Source organism: Penicillium brevicompactum (genome assembly GCF_028827555.1).
Source record: "Penicillium brevicompactum strain IBT 35665 chromosome Unknown utg000001l_segment0_segment0, whole genome shotgun sequence".
NCBI classification, from domain to species: domain Eukaryota; kingdom Fungi; phylum Ascomycota; class Eurotiomycetes; order Eurotiales; family Aspergillaceae; genus Penicillium; species Penicillium brevicompactum.
The window spans coordinates 2,663,975-2,685,964 of NW_026623203.1; the positions used below are offsets into that span (position 1 = coordinate 2,663,975).

The 21,990-nt window shown below is 51.4% G+C and overlaps 11 protein-coding genes across 11 annotated transcripts; 6 read left to right on the top strand and 5 right to left on the bottom strand.

Annotated features, from left to right (window-relative positions):
- Positions 1-172: 172 nt before the first annotated feature.
- On the top strand, positions 173-1,848 carry N7506_000784 (cytochrome P450; the record flags this gene model as incomplete). Its single annotated transcript, XM_056950080.1, has 3 exons — positions 173-501; positions 553-1,643; positions 1,700-1,848. 3 exons carry the CDS (start codon positions 173-175, stop codon positions 1,846-1,848), a joined length of 1,569 nt encoding a protein of 522 aa, XP_056815995.1.
- Positions 1,849-2,073: 225 nt separating this feature from the next.
- On the bottom strand, positions 2,074-2,566 carry N7506_000785 (mitochondrial 37S ribosomal protein mS37; the record flags this gene model as incomplete). The annotated part of the gene is made up of 3 exons (XM_056950081.1): positions 2,074-2,172; positions 2,228-2,307; positions 2,437-2,566. 3 exons carry the CDS (start codon positions 2,564-2,566, stop codon positions 2,074-2,076), a joined length of 309 nt encoding a protein of 102 aa, XP_056815996.1.
- A 282-nt stretch (positions 2,567-2,848) lies between these two features.
- Positions 2,849-4,407, top strand: N7506_000786 (DnaJ family domain-containing protein; the record flags this gene model as incomplete). Its single annotated transcript, XM_056950082.1, has 2 exons — positions 2,849-3,211; positions 3,268-4,407. 2 exons carry the CDS (start codon positions 2,849-2,851, stop codon positions 4,405-4,407), a joined length of 1,503 nt encoding a protein of 500 aa, XP_056815997.1.
- A 448-nt stretch (positions 4,408-4,855) lies between these two features.
- Positions 4,856-5,608, bottom strand: N7506_000787 (uncharacterized protein; the record flags this gene model as incomplete). The annotated part of the gene is made up of 1 exon (XM_056950083.1): positions 4,856-5,608. The coding sequence occupies one exon, from the start codon at positions 5,606-5,608 to the stop codon at positions 4,856-4,858; it is 753 nt and encodes a 250-aa protein (XP_056815998.1).
- A 684-nt stretch (positions 5,609-6,292) lies between these two features.
- Positions 6,293-7,522, top strand: N7506_000788 (uncharacterized protein; the record flags this gene model as incomplete). The annotated part of the gene is made up of 1 exon (XM_056950084.1): positions 6,293-7,522. The coding sequence occupies one exon, from the start codon at positions 6,293-6,295 to the stop codon at positions 7,520-7,522; it is 1,230 nt and encodes a 409-aa protein (XP_056815999.1).
- A 127-nt stretch (positions 7,523-7,649) lies between these two features.
- N7506_000789 (pyrroline-5-carboxylate reductase family protein) lies at positions 7,650-8,584 on the bottom strand (the record flags this gene model as incomplete). The annotated part of the gene is made up of 2 exons (XM_056950085.1): positions 7,650-8,506; positions 8,554-8,584. 2 exons carry the CDS (start codon positions 8,582-8,584, stop codon positions 7,650-7,652), a joined length of 888 nt encoding a protein of 295 aa, XP_056816000.1.
- A 963-nt stretch (positions 8,585-9,547) lies between these two features.
- On the top strand, positions 9,548-10,789 carry N7506_000790 (NADH:flavin oxidoreductase/NADH oxidase; the record flags this gene model as incomplete). Its single annotated transcript, XM_056950086.1, has 1 exon — positions 9,548-10,789. The coding sequence occupies one exon, from the start codon at positions 9,548-9,550 to the stop codon at positions 10,787-10,789; it is 1,242 nt and encodes a 413-aa protein (XP_056816001.1).
- A 937-nt stretch (positions 10,790-11,726) lies between these two features.
- N7506_000791 (putative proline utilization protein PrnX-like) lies at positions 11,727-13,166 on the top strand (the record flags this gene model as incomplete). Its single annotated transcript, XM_056950087.1, has 1 exon — positions 11,727-13,166. The coding sequence occupies one exon, from the start codon at positions 11,727-11,729 to the stop codon at positions 13,164-13,166; it is 1,440 nt and encodes a 479-aa protein (XP_056816002.1).
- A 638-nt stretch (positions 13,167-13,804) lies between these two features.
- On the top strand, positions 13,805-15,387 carry N7506_000792 (GNAT family N-acetyltransferase; the record flags this gene model as incomplete). The annotated part of the gene is made up of 2 exons (XM_056950088.1): positions 13,805-15,222; positions 15,270-15,387. 2 exons carry the CDS (start codon positions 13,805-13,807, stop codon positions 15,385-15,387), a joined length of 1,536 nt encoding a protein of 511 aa, XP_056816003.1.
- A 1,015-nt stretch (positions 15,388-16,402) lies between these two features.
- N7506_000793 (cyclin family protein) lies at positions 16,403-17,689 on the bottom strand (the record flags this gene model as incomplete). The annotated part of the gene is made up of 2 exons (XM_056950089.1): positions 16,403-16,976; positions 17,043-17,689. 2 exons carry the CDS (start codon positions 17,687-17,689, stop codon positions 16,403-16,405), a joined length of 1,221 nt encoding a protein of 406 aa, XP_056816004.1.
- Positions 17,690-20,032: 2,343 nt separating this feature from the next.
- xgeA (putative endoglucanase) lies at positions 20,033-20,839 on the bottom strand (the record flags this gene model as incomplete). The annotated part of the gene is made up of 2 exons (XM_056950090.1): positions 20,033-20,429; positions 20,487-20,839. 2 exons carry the CDS (start codon positions 20,837-20,839, stop codon positions 20,033-20,035), a joined length of 750 nt encoding a protein of 249 aa, XP_056816005.1.
- Between the last annotated feature and the right edge of the window lie 1,151 nt (positions 20,840-21,990).

Here is a 21,990-nt window from a genome sequence, read left to right on the forward strand (position 1 = left end):
ACCTTTTGACATCGCCTTGCACAATACCATCTTGCCTTTTACTCTGATCTTTTAGGTTTGTGGTCAAAGAAGGCCGATAAGCCTTCGTTGGTCAAGCAGCAAGAAGAAGAAGAAGAAGAGAAAGACAATTGAGGGAAAGTGAAGCTTTTCAAGAGTTACCAGCTAGCAAACAATGGCTATCACAATCACTTCACTGGCGACAGCACTTCTCGTATTGGTGTTCTGCTACAAAGCAATCATATACCCGGCATTCATCTCACCGCTATCCAAGATTCCCAATGCCCACTGGAGTACACCAATTACACCGGCCTGGATGCTGTGGAGGCGTTTCACGAGCCGAAACAACCGAACTATTCAAGATCTACATGAGAGACTTGGCCCAATTGTTCGCTTAGGGCCGTCGGAGATCTCCATCAATTGCGTGGATGGAGGTATCAAGACAGTATACACTGGCGGATTTGAAAAACACGATTGGTATCCACGAGTATTCGCATCGTTTGGGTGAGCATGAACCTCATTATCGTGAGAGCCAACCACTCACCATCGTCACAGCACAGTCAGCATGTTTACCATGGTAGGGAGCAAGACTCATTCAAACCGCAAAAGAATGTTGTCCAACATTTACTCGAAGTCTACTTTGCAGACATCTCCCCATCTCAGGCTCGTCTCCAATGCAGTCATATTCGATCGATTGCTGCCTATCCTTGAGAAGGCTGCAAGTTCTGAAACAGCGTTGGATGTGCATGATCTGAACCAAGGCTTGACAATGGATTTCGTGTCATCATATCTCTTTGGATTGCAGAATGGCACAAACCTCCTACAAAACGATTCGTTCCGCAAGCACTGGCTTCACCTCTACATGTGTCGTAAGCCGTTCGAGTTTTATTCTCAAGAGGTGCCTTATCTGGACGGATGGCTGAGAAAAATCGGTCTTCGGGTCGTTCCTAAATACTGCGATGAAGCGAACAAGATGCTTGATGCGTGGGCTCTGGATTTATGTGACAAAGGCGAGCAGTCTCTCGCATCGACCGAACCGGGATTCGAGCCAGTTGTCTACAAGCAGCTGAAGCAGGCTCTGGATAAAAGCTCCTTGAAGAACGGAGAGAAGCCGGATATGGCACAGCAGAGGCTCGATATCGCGTGCGAATTATACGACCAGTTGACAGCTGGCTTTGAGACAAGTGCAGTTGGTCTCACTTATCTGTTCTGGCAACTTTCCAGAAACTCAGACATACAGAGTAGACTCCGTGAGGAGCTGCTTACTCTGGATCCCCCAGTCGCGTACCCAAAGTCTGCGGAGATGCCTTCGGCCAAGGCAATCGATAGTCTCCCCTTGCTGGAAGCTATTGTGACCGAGACACTGAGACTTCATGCTCCAATTCCAGGCATTGAGCCTCGCGTGACTCCATCTACTCCTTGCACTCTTGCTGGTTATGACAACATCCCCCCTAACACCAGGGTCAGCGCACAAGGTTACTCCCTACATCGCAACCCTGAGGTGTTCCCAGACCCAGAAAGCTGGCAGCCGAAGCGGTGGTTAGAAGATCAAAACTCCTCCGCTGACTTGGAGGAGAAACGTCGATGGTTCTGGGCGTTTGGAAGCGGAGGACGAATGTGTGTAGGGAGCAACCTAGCTTTGCAAGGTACGTGTGGACGGATGATATCCTTGATGTTATGCAGTGCTAAAACTGTTCCACAGAGATGAAACTGGCTGTTGCTGCGATTTACACCAACTTTCACACCACCATCGTCAATGACGATGGCATCGAAGCAACCGATGCTTATACCGTAAAGCCCCGTGGCGATAAGCTGATTCTCAAGTTCGAATCAATCCAAAAGGACTCATGACGAGTATGAATTTAAGGTTGTTTTGAAAGGTGGTTCCATATCCAAATTTGTATACTGTACATAAGAGTAACAGGCCAACTCCCATAGCCTGATGCAAAGTGACAGACCCAGACCAGGGAACATGATAAGGGCCAGAGTTTTCGCGAAATATTATATCAAATGAACCCCAAACTCCAGGATAACTCGCTTCTGTGATCAAGCGGTGGACAACGCGCGAATAATGTTTTAGCCGAGGACACCGTCCTTCTTGCGAGGACCGACGACCTTGGGGTACATTCTCATCAAGTGGTAGTTGACGGTGTTCTTCTTCTTCTCCATGGATTTCTGCGTGAAAGAGTCTTGTTAGAAGGTGAAACCAGCTGGTAGAGGTTCGACATACCGGGTCATCCATGCACTTGCGCAATTGAGCCTCGAGGCCAGCACAGCCCTCAACTCCATATCCGGCGGAAGCCCAGCAGTCTATTGCGATGTATTGTTAGCGATCTGGTCGTGGACAAATCTCAGGGAAGTAGCCGGGTGTTTGGGCGCGGAGCCAGGGTGATGAAGGTTGACGGATTTGATGCTGAAGTAGCAGATGGATAAACATACTGAGCATGGAGGACATGACAGTCACGCAGGAGTTCGCCTCGTTCTGGTTTGGACGGCGGATTCGGAGGTGGTTGATGCTGTTGAGACGCAACGGGTTGAGGCGAGTGGACATGGAACCTTTAGGCGCCATGGTGGGCAATGATGGAATCGGCGGTAACAGAAGCGGTTATTGTTGAGAAGGAGCTTCGGAAATGTGCTCTTAAGCGACCGTGGCAGGTTGATTATCGGAGATTGGCGCCGGCGATGGTTCTTCACTAAACAAAATGCGAAGTTTCGACTCCGCGGAGGTGTATAACGTAAGCAGGATCGCGCCCCGATCTACCTGACTACCATCGTGCTTGCCACTTTCCAACAATACTTGTACATTCAATTTCAATCACGGGCTATAACTGAATACCAAAGGCCACAGGATATGACTGGGAGATACGGCTTGCCAACGCAGTTCCGCAGCGTCTCCTCATTATGCACAATCAGAGCTCCGATAGCTCCCGCATCTAGGCGATTTTCTGCCGCATGCCCACGGAACCAAACAGCAAAACCGAACGAGAAAGATGAGGGCAAGGATGCGAAAAGAGAAGAAAAAAATGATAGCGCTATGTCACGCCGTCTCGCCCAGATGACCGAAGATGCAATGCTAGAGGGCGGACGATCAGCGCGTCGCAACATCGAGCATGCGGGCTTCTCAGAGGAGCTCAAGAAGCAGCTGGAAGAGCGAGTAGCCGCAGCGTCATTCAAAAGTGAGAATGCAGCGGCGCATTCATTAGTAGACATGCCGGTATGTGCCCCTCGAACCCGCCTAGCAAGCGGCCATTGATCCCAACATCATGACAGGCTGCAGCAGGCCAAGGCACACGAGAAAATGCGGCTGCTCCTGCGTGGACAGGAACGGAACGCTTCGAGGATACTACACTGCGAATGTTAGATGATGCGAGCAAACCGATCCGAATGCCCTATAAAATCCCACAGCCTGTCAACCTCCAACCAACCCCGAAACCCAATAGATCCCGTGGGCACCGACTTGCTGAAGCTAAAGAGCGAACCTCTACATATACAATGAGCCGCGCTCCCGGGTTCTCAGAGGAAGAGCGCGAGGATATGCGCCGTGAAATGAGAGAGAATCTGAGTCCCGGCGCCTACAACATGCCAGTATCAATATCAGGTCTTTCGTCATTGGCCAATGAACGGATCGAAGATGCTATTGCGCGAGGCCAGTTCGACAAAATCCGTCGGGGGAAGGGTGTCAACACCAAGACGGATCACAATGCGAACAGCGCATTCATTGACACGACCGAATACTTCATGAATAAAATCATCCAGAAGCAGGAAATTGTGCCTCCCTGGATCGAGAAACAGCAGCAACTCGCTCAAGAAGTCAGTCGGTTTCGTGGACGCCTCCGAGCCGACTGGAGAAGACATGCCGCGAGACTAATTGCCAGCCAAGGCGGGTCACTAGACGTGCAAATGAAACGCGCAAAAGCGTATGCAGCAGCCGAGTCTCGCTTGGCCGAAAAAGCCAAACTGGAGGCTGCTTTACACACCGACCAACCGGTCTCAGAGGCTGCAGAATCGTCGCCTAGTGGTACGAGCGAGGACTCCGAGAGTCTAGCGCACCTCCCACCGTTGCGCGACCCAAGCTACCTGTCCATCGAACGTTCCTACCACGAACTTGCAGTGAAACAAATCAATACGCTCGCGCGGTCGTATAATCTGATGGCACCGCCATCGGCTCACAAACCCTATATCAATCTCGAGCGAGAACTCAAGGCCTGCTACGCGGAAGTGGCGCCTGATTTAGCGGAGGAAATCAAGCGTCGAGCGACGGAACGCGCTCGTCCACCTACAATTGTCCCGCCCGTGTCTACCTCGTTTGGTTCTTTGAGCACAGCGCAGTCGGTACGGGTCCACGAAGAAGACCAATCGAAGGGATACGGCATGAAACAATTCTGGCGGGACCTGTTTTCTAAATCTTGATGATAGTTTCATCGCCTTTTTGATTCACTGTACGATATGAAAGCTCCAACCGGCCGGTTCCGGTTGGCTTGTCAACTACTCTGCTCCTGACTGATTCTCTTTGGTTATAAGGGTGAGATCGCACATTTGCGCATGGATCATAATTTTGAAAGCAATTATATTTCTATCAGCCATGATTTATTACAGTCGAATCAAGACGATCCTCCTCTTTCAGTCTGAATATTGTGTCCCGCTCCCAAGCTAATGATACAGACGCACGAACCAACATTATCGAAAAGATGGTCAGCAAGCAGCCCTCCCGAGTTCCCCTCCTCTTTCCAGAAATCCCACAGCTTCAAGCTTCAAGCACGGTCACACTGACTGTGTCTGTCCCGGCATCTTTATCCACGGAAAGAGCACCCACCCCCCCCCATAGTCTGTGACTGAACCCGTGAATCTTGTGCGGCTTTTACCTCAACTTCCTGGTCAGGTACACCAACCTGCCTACCATGAAGAGAAGCAAGACGACGTAAATACCGATGTACCCAACAGAAACGCCAACTCCTTTGGAAATGATGAAAGCAACCGCTACAGCGTTTTCGGAGCCCGCTGCAAAAGCAGGAAGTCCCATGAAGAAGAAAAAGATCGAAAGAGCGAGCGAGAGAGCAGACCGTGAACACAGGCGCCTCAGCTTGCAGAGCATTGTATCCACATCAAGTCCAAGCCAGCCTCCAATAACCGATGGCTCTGACACTAGCAATTGTTCCTTATCGTTTGGAATTTCCTTTGCACCGGAGAGGGTTTCGTAGACCCTGAGGAAACGTTCGGATTTGGCGTAGCAGTCCTGAAAAAACGACAGTGATACGCAGAGAAAACACACCCCCAGAAGATAAGCCAACTGAGGATGCATCCCAGAATACATGCCGGCATATCCAGTTGTAGGAAGCGGGATATCACAGGCGCAGGTAGAGTATTCGCCCGACGTATTTTGGGAAGCCATATTGCCGAGATCGTCTCTTTTGTGGAGTGGAATGATGAAGTGATGCCACGGTATTTTTGGAACTCCCCCGGGAGGCCAGCTGGATTGTTCTTGATCGGAATCACCGAAGGGGAGGCGTGAGATGACTTCGACGTCGCCAACCCAGATCTCGTTGATACCGTTCTGTTGGTTGTAGAAATGATCTGATTTGACACCGCGTACGACAGATACTTTATGCCCCATTCAGTAGTCAGAGATGAGAACGAAGATGAGGTGAAGTTGTGAGTTGTTGAGTCTCAAGTCTTGAACCTTGGTGCAACATCCGTAGGCAAAAGTCGACAAACACGGAAGCAGCGACGGAGCCATTTTGATTCTGTCATGATGACCGACTCAATGAACTCCAAAAGATCTCACAGTCTTTCAGTCTGATTTTGTAGCGACATCATAAGGAAGCTACAGAGGATCTAGCTCAAGTATAGCAATGTACTCCGTAGCTGCGACTAACAATCAATATTGACATGGCTGCATGAAGGTTGGCCTTAGTTAGTTATTGGGGGCATAAAGTAGCCTTTACATTTCTCGAATCATATCAGAGATATTTTGTTTTCCCGTAAAGCTATATGAGCAAGGGAAAGAAATTCTCTCGATAACAACCTCGAGTGGTAAGGTGACAGAAGGCTGTGAGTGGCCGTGGCCAAGTGACGATCGTGCATGAGGGCGCGTATTTACGACCAACGACAGGCGCAGATCCCACTTGTCTTCACAACGCCCATCACATCTTCGAATCCCCCATCACTTTTGGAACATGTATCACTCCAATGACCCTGAGACTCATCGGTTTCGACCCGTCGATCGGTGACTGTGCATATTGATTTCAGTATTTCACATCTCCCCTCTTTTCCATCTCACGTCCCCCATGTGCCGAACATGAGTTCAGTGGCCTTCTTTCTGCGTGCGACTTCGGCTCTTTTAATCGTACATATTGACCCAGTCCGGGCCCAAGAGGCGGTCCAACGCAACTGGCCTGCACCGACTGAATTGAACAAACCACTACTGGCGATTCAGATTGGAAGTATCGTGGGGGCCTACGTGATCTTCGTCGCTGTTCTCCTCGCTCTGCTTATATTTGTCGGACGTCGCCTTCGTCGCTCAGTTCAATCCTCCAACTATAGTCTGCATCTGGAGATGCTAAAGCCTGTTCGACCACCTGTCAGCTTGGATTGCAGCCCAGTATCCCCAATGTCGCACAACCTCCCCAGCCCCAGATCCAGCGGGTTCAAGTCCTGGGGGTCGCTGAACAGAGCTAGCAAACCTTCTCAGCCATCTATTAACGGCAGTATGGTGACTGTCGACGAATCAATTGTCGCAACCGACCGACAGAAAGCCCAGGATGAGATGGAGATGCTGTATGCCGCTGTCATGGAGCACGACGCTCAAAAGGCTTCTGGTATCGACTTGCCCCTGAGAGACCCAGCACACCAAGCGCGGTCTCCGGACAGTCAGCTCACGAACCCATTCACTGACCGTGACTCCCACGGATCGGACCACTCTCTGGCTCCACTGAAGTCTCCGATGAAGGGTTTCAACAGCTCACGCCTCTCGAAACTCTTCAGCACAGGCTCTCGGTCAAGTCCCGCGCCTAGCAAAGTGAACTCCCCTGTGGCGCTTCGCAAACTCCCCATCTCATCTCCGATGGCCTCCCCCGCACCGACAACCCCACAAGCTTATATACCCGAGAACCCTCCCCTGTCTCCACGGATCTACAATCCCGGGCCGCCTCCAACGGTGCCATCTCGATTGCAGATTGAATCCCCAGGCACGGGTAGTCCCGGCCGTTTCAGGCCAACGCCCCTGAATCTAACCCCGGGGGCCGCTGCGTCACCGTCGACTTCCCTGCCTTTCCGTGAAGCATATCCGCAGCAGAGCGCACCGGCAACCAAGACTACATTCCTCGAGCGGCCTTCTAAGCTCCGCACTGGGCCAGTCACTGGCATGCCCACGCCATACACGCCATACATGCCATTCACTCCCGTGACACCGTTTACACCCGGGCGCACCATAACGAAGCGTCAGCGTAAGCGCGAGGAGCGAGAAAATGGTCTGCACGCTTTGAATGAGGATGATCTGGTTAAGGGCGATGATGATATGTGGGGTTGACGGGCAACATGGAAAGGTTCCAATGGGTCTCAGGAGTTCACGTGCACGATGTATTGACACATCCGGATATACACTGGCTGTATGTTCCGTTTCACATAGTCTATTAAGAATGTAATATCTTATCTAGTTACATATTTTCCTTCAAATGCTTATTACCCCGAATCATCGCCTCTGCAAAATCCGACCTCGTGCCTGCCTTCTCAAGACTGAGCAGGGTCTGGATTGTACATCCCCTCGGGGAGGAAATACTTTCTCTCACAGCAGCAGGATGTGACCCAGATTCCAAAACAGCAGACAGCCCCCGAATTCCTTGTAAGACCATCTCCATGGCATCAGCCCGCTTGAAACCCTCGGCGACACAACCATCCAGCAAACCCTCAATCGGAAGAGTCAACGTAGCCAAAGTCGCACCAACAAGCACAGTCGCTAGACCCGTCTGTTCAGGCGCAAGATACTTGACCTTCCCGACCTGATCAAAGATCCACTGCGCCGTCTGCACCATCTCTTCACTGATGCCCGCCGCCGGTGTCTCAATAATCGTCATAGATTCACCGAATTCCGCCCCCATATTCGGAATGACCTTCATGACCTTCGGGCCCTGCACCATTTGCGTATTCTCCGAACTCTGTGCTCCAGACCCCTCCTTAATAATTTGCGTCAGATGCTCACACGACTGACCCGCCAGCATACTAATAACAAGTTTTCCAGCAAGAGCCTCGCGCACACCCTCTTCTCTCAAAACCTCATCTGCCATGAAAGGCTTGCAGCCCAGAATGACGACATCGGCTTCCCGCATGGTTTGGACATTTTGCCCGGAGACAACTTTGATGATCTCTTTGTGCGCCGGCGCAATTGTGGCCTTGATACGCTCTGCCGAGCTTGCTGATTTGGTGCATGCGATGAATTGCGAGATTGGCTTGGGTTCCGTGGGGTTGGTGAAAGCTGCGGCCAGAATGCCGTTCAGGACGGCTCCGCCCATGTTGCCTTGACGTTGTTAGTTATGGTTGGCATTGCGGCCAGCGGCAACTTACCGCATCCAATGAATCCGAGAGTTGAAGCCATTGCTATTGTGTGTGGAAAGTGCAGTTGGAGAAAGCTTGGTAGTCGAGGGGCATTCTTGTAGATTCGGATAGAGCTTCCGAGCTACAGTTCGGTGGCCAACCCCGCGCCGTCGGGCATTGGATCCGACCCACCTTTGCTTGGATCTGTCCACGCCCACCGCACTGCTTCACTGCTCAGAAGTGTCGGGATACATGGCATTTGTCTTGCAGCGAGGTGCTAAACGCTGTCGAACGAGTAAGCTCTGGATTTGAGGTTGTATCAAACCAAGTCATCGCGAACCGCGGGCTCCCCAGATGACTCCGTGCGTACCCTCTAGTCCAAGAATGGTTAACGTCTTTGGCCATCATTTATAGCCTTCCTCATCCTCCAGGGCTGTGCAGTCGAATCGCGGTTTATACTTACCGGCTGTGAACCTCGCTCGACTGGACCAAAGCTATGTCAGCTAAACCGGGGGAAGAACACAAATTCGTCTTCTTCGTTGATTTTGTCTTGGCTTTTGAGGTCTTTGAAGATTCACGATATCACCACAACTATTAACTAGATCAACCGATGGAGCTTAACGACAGTGTCCGACAAGGTCAGACAAGTAAGTAATGGAATCATACAGAGTATACCTTGAATGACACAGCACTTTCTCCCCATGGTTTTCTGTGTCAGATGTTCTCACACACACATGAAACTTGCAGGGATTCAATATCGTGATCGCCCCCGGGGCCATCGTATTAATAATTATCACACCATAACTAACTAAAAGTATCATTTGTAATCAGTAGGCACATCTTGTCCTGGGGACGTAGCTTCAATCATTAGTTCTACAGTAAGACGGCAAGATGTTCCCACTTAACCAGTTGCATATCACGCCGGAGGTCTATTTAAGGACTAAGATTCGTAGTCTGCCTTTTCTTGGGGTACATCACTCAGCACCCTATTCACTTCGAAAGCTCATATTCAAACACAAGAATCATGACACAAAAGATCATTGATAACATTGCGGCCAAGGGTGTCTCCTATTACACGCCGGCTCAAGAGCCTCCCGCGGGTACGCAGCTAGAGGGGTCAATCAAACTGTTCACCCCTCTCACCATAAGAGGGGTGACGCTTCCGAATCGTCTTTTCCTGGCCCCCCTGTGTCAGTACTCTGCTAAAAATGGCTATGCCACCGATTGGCATCTGACACATATTGGTGGAATCCTTCAGCGCGGCCCAGGAATAGCGATCATGGAATCTACAGCCGTGCAGAAAGAGGGTCGCATCACACCTCAAGATCTTGGTCTCTATGAAGATGGCCAGATTGAACCGTTGAAGCGTATCACCGAGTTTGCGCATAGCCAGAATCAGAAAATCGCTATTCAGCTGAGCCACGCGGGTCGGAAAGCCAGTGCCGTTGCTCCCTGGCTGAGTGTCAATGCTATGGCTGTCAAGGAGGCTGGTGGGTGGCCCGACGAGATTGTTGGACCATCAGCCATAGCCCAGGAGGAAGGTGTCAATAGCGTCCCTAGGGCTTTGACATTGGAGGACATTGCGGTCTTGAAGAGTGACTTCGCAGAAGCTGCTAAAAGGGCCGTCAAAGCGAATTTCGATGCTATTGAGATCCATTCCGCCCATGGGTATCTGCTGCATCAGTTTTTGAGCCCTGTTAGCAACAAACGAACAGATCAGTACGGAGGTAGCTTCGACAATAGGATCAGACTACTCTTGGAGGTCTCCGAGGCCATCCGGGCCAACATTCCCGACACAATGCCTCTTCTGATCCGCATCAGTGCAACCGATTGGTTCGAATTTGACGATGTGTTGAAGAAAGAGTTCCCCGAGAGTTGGACAGTCGATCAGTCAATTGAGCTCGTTTCACGTTTAGCTGACCTGGGAGTTGACTTGGTGGACGTCAGCTCGGGCGGTGTTCACGCCAAATCCGCGATTGCCATTAAGCCAGGCCCTGCATACCAGGTGCATTTGGCGCAGACAATCAAGAAAGCTGTGGGTGACAAGATATTGATCACTGCCGTGGGTGGTATCAAGACGGGGCCGCTGGCGGAGAAGGTGGTGCAATCCGGCATTGATGCAGTCCAGGCGGGACGATGGTTTCAATTGAACCCGGGACTGGTCCGTGCCTTTGCTAATGAGCTTGGAGTGAAGGTGAGGATGGCCACGCAGATTGACTGGAGCTTTGAAGGTCGTGGAAAAAGTCAAACCACAGCTATTGAGTAGATTTGGAAAGTATCTGTGTTTGTTTGTGATTTCTGGGCGGTTCCCCGGGGCCGCAATCCGTGGATCCACATGTCAGGCGTCATGAAGGGGTTTGTAGGATGAAGGACTTTTTACGTACTGTAGCATGGGGTAGTTCAGACAGCCGACAATTGATCTCTACATTCTTTAATCCCATATGCCTACCTAGGTACTCCAGACGCCAAACATAAGTGGCTGTAACTATACAAAGTCAAATCCAAGCGCCCGCGAGCCACCAGCCTTTGAGGGGTCTTAATTATGAATCTAGGTACTCCGTGCTCCATCGAAAGGACTGTACAAGTGTAATACAAGTAGCATTTCTGCTATCTTCATTTTCTGCTGGCCAATGTTCAATGTGTGCCTCAGGCCGAAAATGGTACCTGAAGTACTGAAAACGACCGGCCGCAAACAGACCTGCGTCAAGAGCCCCACAGACATGATCATGTCTGTTTAGGTGCATATATGATACACATTGATATGCTTGTGTCTTAACAAAAACCTACTCCCTACAGGGCTATCTCAACTTCCAAGCCCAACAGCACCAGGTTCAATTTTTGACTTATCGCCGCTGATCGCCCCGCTTCCCCCCACCTCACAGTCAACAGTGGCCGTCATCTCCGAATTTCCAGATTTACTTCTCCGGCGCCCGAGTTATTTTAAGCCCGCAAAGTCCGCTGTGACTCTCCAGAAGGCCCTTGGCGCGTCATAACTTATGCGCACAATCATCATATCCGAGTATGTGGTTTCACTCGTCTCTTGGCAGCGGCGTGGTTGGGGGCTGTCTTGGCTAACTAGAATTGTGTCGCAGATCTTAGAATCTCGAGTTTCTTGCCTCCTCCACTCATTTACCCAATTCTTCTGCCCCTCCTCAATACCCTCCGTCCTCTTACCATCAACCGCGATACACTCAACCTTCAGTATGCCTCTTACCGTGCTCTCTCGAAGCCAGCTCCGTGATTTGCTGCATGCGCTCTCCCGGGACGAGATCGTGGGCTTGCAGCGAAACCTCGCCGAAGCTCTACGGGAATACTCCAGTGGATCTCAAGATAAGGGCTGTTCAGCGGCATTCCAACCCCAGCGAACGGCCATCACTCGTCAGAATGGCTGCACTACCCTCTTCATGCCCGCTAGCACCGGTCAGACAATCGGTATCAAGATGATCTCCCTGCAGGACGGGGGTGATGCCGGCTGTGCCGTCGAGCGTGACACAGTGGATGCGCAAGAGAAGGAGCAGATCACCTCACGGAGACGAGGATCCTTCCGAAACTCGGTGGCTTCCTTATCCTCCGACATGAGTGACCTTTCCGTGGGCTCGGAAGACAAGGATGACAAAGATGAGAGTAGCTCAGTCACTCCCTCAACTACCACTGGCAGCTCAAGCACAGACAGCTCGACCCTCCTCACGGGCTGTGTGAACCAACAAAACGTCACTTCGAACATCTCTAAGACTCTTGGCGCATGGCCGGGCGCAGGAACTCGTGACACATCGCCCCGCGGAAGTGTAACCCTTCTCGATGGCGAAAGTCTGCCTTTCGCCTTGATCAACGCCCATGAGCTAACGGCGTTCCGCACGGCCTTGGCGTCACTGATGATGTTCAACAAGCGCAAGAAGGTGCGCACGCTCCTCGTATTCGGAGCCGGCACCCAGGCGTACTGGCACATCCGCCTGGCGCTGGTGCTCCGCGGGGAGGATATTCGCCGAGTATACATTGTGAACCGATCATTCGACCGGGCTGCCAAGCTTTTGCGTGACATCTACCTTCCCGAAAACACCGAATGGCGCCGGGATGTCAAGTTCTCGGCCGTCAGCAGCGATTTCGGCGAATACAGCCGTGTGCTAAAAGAACACGTGCGCAAGGCCGACGCCATCTTCTGCTGTACCCCATCACCGGAGCCATTGTTCCCCGCGGAATACCTCACCTCTGGCGAAGGCCGTCAAAAGGGTCGTCTGATTTGTGCGATCGGATCATACAAGGCACACATGGCGGAGATTCACCCGGATATTCTTCGGGACGAGGTCACTATCCAGCCTCCCCATCGCCACTGGCACAAGCACGTCCAACGCAGTGGTGTGATTGTCGTAGACAGTCTAGACGCGGCACTCAAGGAGGCCGGTGAACTCATCCAAGCGGGGATCAGGCCGAAACAGGTGGTGGAGCTCGGTGAGCTCCTGATGGTGCGCGATGCTCAACGAAATGAGGAGACTGTGGATGAGGAAAAGAGTCTCCGCGAATGGTCTCAGCGTGGCAATGTTATCTACAAATCCGTTGGGCTGGGCCTCATGGATCTTGTTACTGGCGGGGATTTGGTGCGCTTGGCGCGGGAGCGGAAGCTTGGAACCACAGTGGAGGACTTCTAGCTTTAGTTTTTTTTTTTTTTCTCACCTAGTACATTAGTATACCCATTGCTTACCTTTAACTCTATTGTCATTGGCCCGGGATCCACTTGTTCTCGAATCGGAGAAATCGACTGTCAATCCAAACAGGAAATTGGAAGATCAACAGATCTCCAACGCGGAAATTAGCTGCCAAACTGTCTTTAAAAACTTAAATCTATGGCGGTTGGAGTGTCAAAAAGAACGAGGAAATTATATTTTGACACTGGATATCGAATAAATGACCTCTCAATTAAAGATGGGAGTTAGGATTTGTACAATGTAAAACGGTCTATAGCTTAGGCCAATCAGGTCGTCCCATAGAAAAAGGTACCATGCGCATGGGCTGATATTCTGCGTCATCATGTCACCTCGGTCAAACCTGCCTTTTCTTTTTCTTTTTCCTCCATCAAATCTCCAACTCGAAATTACCAATCGAGCAGTTGGTACTAGTGGACTTCTCGTTGATTTTTGCTGTGGGCGTTGGTCATTGGTGCACGATTCCCCGCGCAGTGAGGGGCCAAAGCAACAGTGCGAAAAGTCAACTTGAAAGAGTATAAAGCTCCCTGATCCCGTGTTGATCCAGGACACAGCTCAGGCTTTACCTCCAGCTCCAGCTCATAATGAAGAACACCACTTGCCACCTCCCCAATGGCCTCACCTTCAACGTCTCTCCCGTTTTCGGTGGGGTCACCTTCAAATCCGCCGATTTCAACGTGCAGCAAAACTCCACCTTTCCCCCAGGCTGGACGATCATCATCAACACCGAAAAGACTCACGTAGAAGGCACAGAGCATGATCACGATCAAGATGAGCGTTATACCCGCTTTACCACCCCCACCTTGAACCGCGACTCCCTCTACATCTCGTATATAGTCAACCCGCCGTCCAGCGACTTCAGGCCGGTGACTTCACCCACGCGCCATATTGCCATGATGCTGTGGGCGACTCTGTGGTGGTACTTCCACGAGCCCCAGCCAGACCTGCATGTGGACACCGCCGCCTCAAGCGTGAACCCGCACAAGGGCCGACCAAAGGGCGAATGGCGCATCAATATCAAACGCGAGGGAATCTTCAAGGGTCGCAATCTACTACAAAAACTCGAGCGCATGGGTCTCATCGCCACCGAGGACTCCTCTGTCGGCCTCCAGCCCATCGAGACAAGAGACTCTAGTAGCTGGTCCAATATGTTCGTCAGCCGTCGCAGCTTCTGGCAGCTCGATCCACGCCTATTCCTCTTCACTCTCACTCCGCGCGGTGCCCCCTCCTCGCCAACCTACCAGTCCCGCAGCGCATCTCCAACCCGCGACGGTCTGCCCAGTGTCGCGGCCCTCTCACTAGCACCCACCGAGGCAACCTTCCACACAGCAAACCTCGCCCCCTTCACCTCTGCGGGTCCATTCACATCGGGAAGTCATCTGCCTACATACTTCCCACCCGCGCCAACGCAATACACGTCTACAGATGGGATCCGACACCCCATTCGTCCGAAACCGCCCCATCAGGGCGAGGTCTTCTACGTGCGCTACATCCCCAGCTTGCAGCAGTGGCTGTCGTTCCGCGTACCATATGTGCCGATGGTGAAGCCTGACGGTAGTCGGCCGGGCACACCCGTTAGCTCGGCGGTAACGGGTATCGAGCAGCATCTCACAGAGAATATCTGCTCGGACGTGGACACATTGCACCGATGGATGAACGTTCCTCGTGTAGAGGCAATGTGGGCCGAAGGCGGACCGAAATCCGCGCAGGAGAAGTTCCTCATAGACAACCTAACGTCCCGACACAAGTTCCCGGTGATCGGGTGCTGGGATGGCAAACCCTTTGGATACTTCGAGATCTACTGGGTTAAGGAAGATAGACTGGGCAGACTGCTGGACCACGTGGACAACTATGATCGCGGTATCCATCTACTTGTCGGCGAGCAGGAATTCCGCGGCGCACACCGCGTCGCAGTCTGGCTCAGTGCTCTGGTGCACCATTGTTTCCTGTCGGATATGCGGACCGAGTCCGTTATCCTGGAACCGCGCGTCGATAACCTCAAGTAAGTCTAAGAAGACTGCTCTAAGATACCAAGCTAACCGATTACAGACTCATTAATTACCTCCAAGAAGCAGGCTTCTACAAAGAAGGCGAGGTCAGCTTCCCGCACAAGCAATCCGCGATCATGAGAATCAAGCGCGAATACTGGGAAGGACCGGGTATCTAATTCAATCTCGACCTTTTGCATCTGTCATGAGTAACGAAATAGCATTGCCGAATCTAAACTCTATTTCCCTGTCTAGGCCCTGCTGTACGGCTTTCTTATTACGGAGTAATTGCAGAGAAATTGCAGAGGAATTGCAGAGGTCGAGACCCGCGTCCCCGAGGGAACCCTCGGACCACCCCCTAGCTGCGTCATTCTTCGGCTTGGGTATTGGAACAAAGTACGGATTATTTAGTACTGCATCGTGAATCCAGATCATCACCAGGACGACCTCCAGTGCAACCTGCGGGGTAATTGTCTCACAGAATGTGTAAGCCAACGCAAGGTTCTGCTCCAATAATTTGGCATTTGTGTGAACGTTGCGGTAGAGATCGAGATCGAGGTATTTTGCGCAGGCAACAGGCTTCGGAGTCATAGTTACCTACTAGGTGCATTGGTTTCTGGGGTTTCGTTGGTACTAAGCACATAGGACCCGTGGACAGCATCACGTACTGGAAAAAGTGCGACCGATATCTGCAAGCGAGCATTTGCTGGTCACTAGGAAACCCCAAATGAGGGGGGTCTGCGGTCGGAGAAAAACATGGATTAGATAATTTACTGAAAGGGTCATAATATTGAAGTGTGAGGTTACGAATCAAGCTACTCAGGAAGAATTTATTGTAAGATATCATTGTTCGGTGTATAGATCATGGTACATGAGGCAGTCTAGATAGCCCGAGGAACATGAAAACGTATGAGGGTCACTGACACAGGAACGCCATTCCATGCAGTAACAGATGAAGACAAAGGGGGAAGTAAAGGAAAATGAGAAGTCAAATCTCTAAGGCACAAGGCCGTGGCAACGTATTGGCACATGCATATCAACGACAGCTTTTTCAGAAAAGCAAAGTATGAAAAATGAAAAGTAGAATAAAAGATCATATAGAGAGACAAGGAGATGGTAGAGATGACGAAAGATCCGAGGCGACATCAGCGATGTCAGTGATTAGGGTAGGTATAGAAATCAAGACCAGCTCGATTAGTGAGAGCGACGGCCGCCCATGTACGATCCAGTCGCGGAGGCAAGGAAGCGAGCGACGAAGCCGCTGTGCGCACCGCCGACCTTCATCTTCTTGGAAGGTTGGCGGGTGGGTTCGAATTTCTTGTCGGTGGGACCGACATTGACGTAGCTGTAGCTGAGGGAAGAGAGAGACGAGGGACTGCGAGATTGGTCGGAGAAGGTGAGATCGTCTGCGCCAGACGAGACTGTGCTGATGGAGGCAGGTGTGCCTCGTGAGCTTGGGGCGATGCTGGAAGATCGCGAACAAAGGGAGTTGAATGTCTCGGCGTGCGAGAGAGGAGGAACATCGCGAACGGATGGTGGGGAGATGGAGCGATTGGCTCTGGTTGGAGAGCGGCGGGTGTATGGGTTGTAGCGATCGTGCTCAGCGGTGTTTTGGATGTTGGTGGTAGTGTTGATGTTGTTCATTGTTGGGCAAGAGGCGTGGCTTGGAAGGCGACGAAGAGTGGTGTCGCGACGTTCACCGCGGGCTTCGAGCTTCTGGCGACGGAGGCGGCTGGCCAGCAGGTCCGCTGATGCGTGAAGACGGCGCCTAGGTTTGTTAGTTCATGTAGAGAAGGATTTGGGCCTATATAAGGCCAGAAGGATTCGGACATACCATTCGCGGTGTTGCTGCTGTTTGTGGCGGTGCTCCTCTTCGGCCTTGCGCTCGCGCTCCTGGGCAATCAAGCGCTGGCGATGAGGGGCCAGGAAAGGCTCCAAGTAGGTGAAGAGGTCTTCTTCGGTGATGCGCAAATCCCAGTCGAGGAGGAAGAGAAGCTGGCGCTCCATAAGGTTAACTTCGGGCAGTGAGAAACCGAAACCCTCGAAGCCCTTGACAACGGTGTAACGAGCCCAATGCTTGTTCTTGGGGCTTGAGTCATTGAGATTCTTCGCGGCGAGAATGAGTGAAGCCAGGAAGATCCGGTGGACGGTGCAGCGCATGCCCTTTGCGACTGGTGGCAGACGGGATCGAAGACGGCCGAGATAGACAAGGCAGCTCATGAGGGTAGATACATGTACCTGGGATCTGGTGACGAGGGATGTAATGAATTGTTCAATTGAAGGCAGAGCAGGTAGGTCGGTATTTTCCATGGGAGGAGTAGAGGGTGGTGTAGGTTGGCCATGGTTGACAGTGTTGGTCACATGGGCTTCGCATCGAATGACCTGGGCTGCCTGCTGGGCCAGGTAGGTGACCATTTCGCGGGTGACCCGCGAAGTGACAAACTCATCGAGAGCGGCTCGGTTGAGCGACAGAGAATTCATGTTGATGGTAACGAAAATTGGACGATCGAGAAGAGCTCCGTGTAGAGATATAAACAAATGAATGAACAATGCGGATTGTACGGCAAAAACAATAATGAGAGAGAGACAAGGCAGTTGTGAACAAAAGAATAAAGAAAGACGACAATAAGAACAAGCACACAAAGACAAGATTAAAGCAGATTCCTGACCGGCAGGATGTCAAAGAAGTAGTAACTTCTCAAAGAATGTTGCGGCAAGGATAGTTGGGGTTGTCGTGTCAACCTCTTATCGAAATCGATAGCCCTAACTGAGTAGAACTGAAGTGAAACCCGGGGAGTTTTATTGAGACAGAATCCACTGTTATGCAAATATAATGCCAATCGAGATTTACCGGCGAGACAGTGGGAAATATTAGGATGTATAAGTAAATAGAAAATCAAAAGCGTCCCGAAAAGAGAATGACGACGTTGGGCATGTGGATGAATCTCGTGAAGAACCCGGGCGGAAATACTCTAGTTATAAGTTGGTATGTGCCATAGGGGGCGTGCAGCAAGGCCCAGTAAGAATGGACGAAGGATGAGAGCAGGGCAGGGGTTACAGAACAGGTAGAGCAAACCTGCATAGCTGGATCTGAGATGCTCGAACCTTCGCGCGCGGAGTCTGAGACGCGAGAAATCAATGTGATTTGCCACGGTACTTTTTATGGATCCCCTTATGGAGTTTCAATGGGAAGGATTGCATTGGGACTGTAATATTGTACCTGTGCGCTATCCCTAGATTGACCTTGTACTCGCCTCCTACCATAGCTACTGCTTGAATCTCGTACTATTCGTCTAATACTGTCCTTGAACAAGGTTATTGCCCTACGCTCCGTCCTGGATTAACTCTCCCATAGCACCCTGAATCAATTCTCCTCTAGGTACGAAGTTTTAACGCGTTCACTAGTCGCGACGGAGCTGAGGATCGCCGGTGGACCCGATCTTCAATTATTCACCCGCCTCCCCATAGCCTCCAACCTAGCATTAGGCCTATAGAAACTCTACATTGTACTCTGTATGCTGGATCATGACGTTTGATGCTATCTATACTTTGAAACTCGCGCTGTGCCGCCATTCCACTGATATCCACTGGAGATAATGGAGTAATGGAGAATTAAAAATAAAAATAAAACCTCAAACATCAAAAGAAAAAGAAAATCATGAACCAGCCAGCCGGAAGTATCCGTGCCCAAGCAAACCTGTCAGTTTCCGACCGTAAGATGCTACAGCGAGAAACTAGCACTGGCATGGGGCGAGAATCCCTGTTTCCTCTCCACAAATGACATGCCAAATGACCCCCCTGTCACGCCGCGCCACGAGTTTAGCGTGTTCGAGGGGTGTTACACTTGACTCGAACACGCTTTTCACTATTCACTATAGGTCACATTGTTCTCTATCCTTTTTCTTCCCCTTCCGATCTATCCAATTTCGCCCTTGAACTCACACGATCCTATCGTCACGGACTCCCATACGGAGTACAATTCCATGCATTCGCAAAGCTAATCGCGATCCTTTGGGCACTAAATTTTCCCAGTCCCACTCTAATTATTTTTGTCCTTAAAAAAGGAGAAATACAAAACACGAAACTGCAGTGCAGTGCAGGTGCAGCATCTAAGCGCCCATCTTCCCGCCCTCCCGCCATCCCGCCGGCGCTTGCATTCTCACTCCGACGCAGCGCTTGCTGTAACATTTCGCGCTCCCAACAAGAGGGATCCTTTCTTATTTGCCGTAGGCAGAGCGGACAGGCGGTGCGCTTCCGATTATTCTTAGATTCTGGACCCGCTGGACGTCCCAACGTGCGGGTTTCTGGTTTCTTTCCCCGGACGCCATGCATGCCATGCCCGCTGCGAGTCTGCATTGTTGGGATCGGCTGTAAAATGCAGGTCGCGTTTCGCGTTCGGCGTCTCGCTGGTCATTGTTTCGAACCCACTGTCTAGGCCTGATTGTTCCATTCTCATACTGCCTATTTTTTTACTGCCTTTAGGCATCTGCGACTTCCTGCTTCGTTCTCGGTGTTGGGTCGTCGTTCTAGGCGCCTGAGATGGGGCGGTTTCGGATTTTATCTCCTCCGCGTTTCAGATGTTTGGGTCGGCGGTTAGAGGTTGAAATGCTACAATCTCATTGTACAGTATTGCGCTACTCGTGTGTCATCTGCATATGGAAGCCTAAGACACGTCACTCATTGTTTGGACTTTCTCAAACATTGACCTTACAAGTCTCAGTGTCGGTCGGTAGGTTGAGTCATTCTGAACAGAATCGATTCCTGATCTATTCTTGCTACAAAGTATGTACTGGACATCCCCAAACCCCTCATCTTGACTCAAACTTATGCGACAACAGCGGAGTAGGAGGAGACAGTCAGGTCGGCGGTACCAGTGAAAGGCTCAGTACCGGCCTGCACGTGAGTCAGGTACTTGCTGGAGCTGAGACCCTGGTTCTTCTCGAGGTAAGTGAAGAACTCCAACAGATCACCAGAGAAGTCGGTGACGGTCGACTCGGCGACGAAGCTGTAGACGGTCATGCTGCCGTTGGGGCCGGAGTACAGCTTCCAGTTGACACCGTTGATGGTGACGGTGGCAATAGCAGAACCGGTGGAGGAGATGGGGCCGGCGCCGCCGAGGGCAGCAAGCCAGACCATGATCTCGTACTCCTCGTCGCCATCAGCGGTGGAGCTGAGGAACAGGTCGTAGGCGACATCAGCGACGACGTTGGTGTTGGAGTAGCTGATTCAGGTCAGCAAAGGGGGGATTCATCCACGTTCTTTTTCATAATGTACTAACCTCCACTTGAAGTTGGACTTGATGCTGTTGACAGCGCTCAGCTTCTTGGCAGTGAAGTCCAGAGCGACGTTGGCGAAGCTCTTGACCTGGTTCGAGGTTCCAGCCCACGACCACGAGGTGTGCCAGGCGATATCGGTACCGCTGACCGAGTCAATGCCGGTGCACTGCTTGCCGGCGCTGTCGTAGCTCTGGCCCCAGAGGTTGTTGTAGACGATGTAGCTGCCGGTGGTGACGGAGCCCCACTGGTCGCAGAAGTCGGCGCGACGGGCCAGGGTCTTGGTGGGGGAGGAAGCGGCATTGCCGGCGGCGGCCAGCGCCAGGGAAAGAAGAGAAAGGGGAGCGAAGGACTTCATGGTGAGGATGTGGAAATGAGAGTGGTTGATCATCGAAACCCGGGTGGTCAGTTGGTCTTATACGTGCTACTTCTTCGGCGGTCGTCCATTTAGGGGTGAACGTGGATCGAGACCTAGGCTCCATGTTCCGTATAGAGCGCGGAGTGGTCCTGTCTCATTTTCATCTTGGGACATGTCATTCTGATGGGGACCCGTGGACTCCACCGGAAGGAGAAAGCTTGCTCTGGGTCGGTCCGGTCTGAAGGTAAAGATCGCCACGGGTTATTTAGCATAAAGTTTTTCCACGACTGCTTTTTATGCAAAAACCATGAAATGTTCGCGTAAATAAGAATGCGGTTTGGGGAAGAACTCCGTTAGCAGCTTATTCTGAGACGACGGTGCCGCAGAGCGGGGCGGGCTCCTGCTGCTTCTAGAACGCGGTCAAATGGGAGATCGTTCCAACGTTAAACGTCTCCGCTCTATAGATTGTGTTTTCTATAATAATTGCGAAGTATCTCCGATCACTTAAGAATAGGGGCAGATCCATGGATCCTGATCGTTCCTGAAGAAACTCGTTAGAATCCGTGGATTGAGGTGGACCGAGGTTTGCGGCGTTATATATCCGTGGTCGTGCAGATTGGTGGAAGCACTCAAGCTCCACATTCGTCTACGGCTGATTTCAAGGTTCTTCAGGAACATGCACCCCGCAGCCCATTCACGTCTCACGGATATGTACGTGTGCAAGTCCACGGGTATACACAGGCTCAATGCAACACTCGGTTAGGATGCTGAAGGAATATGGCTGGCCCGGGTAGCGGAGCGCGGAGGGACCACCGTCCTAAAAGGGGTGATGATTGACATCCGTGATCGTCGATCTGATTTACCCGAGAATTTGCATATCGAACAATTGTCTACGGGTTTTCCGTACCTACTATGTAGGTACCTATACATCCACGGATGCATCACCTGGGCGTACTCGGGGGGCTGCGGTATCCAAGTCTATAAACCTAGTGGGAAAGATTGACTGACGACACAAACCTAATCCGTGGATCTACATATCACGGTCACCTCGGACTGAATCTACAGAGCACAGAGGATATTGGATTCTCGAAGATTCAAAGATGAATGTATTTCTATCTAGAATTGGAGATAGTCGCACAGATCACCCAGGA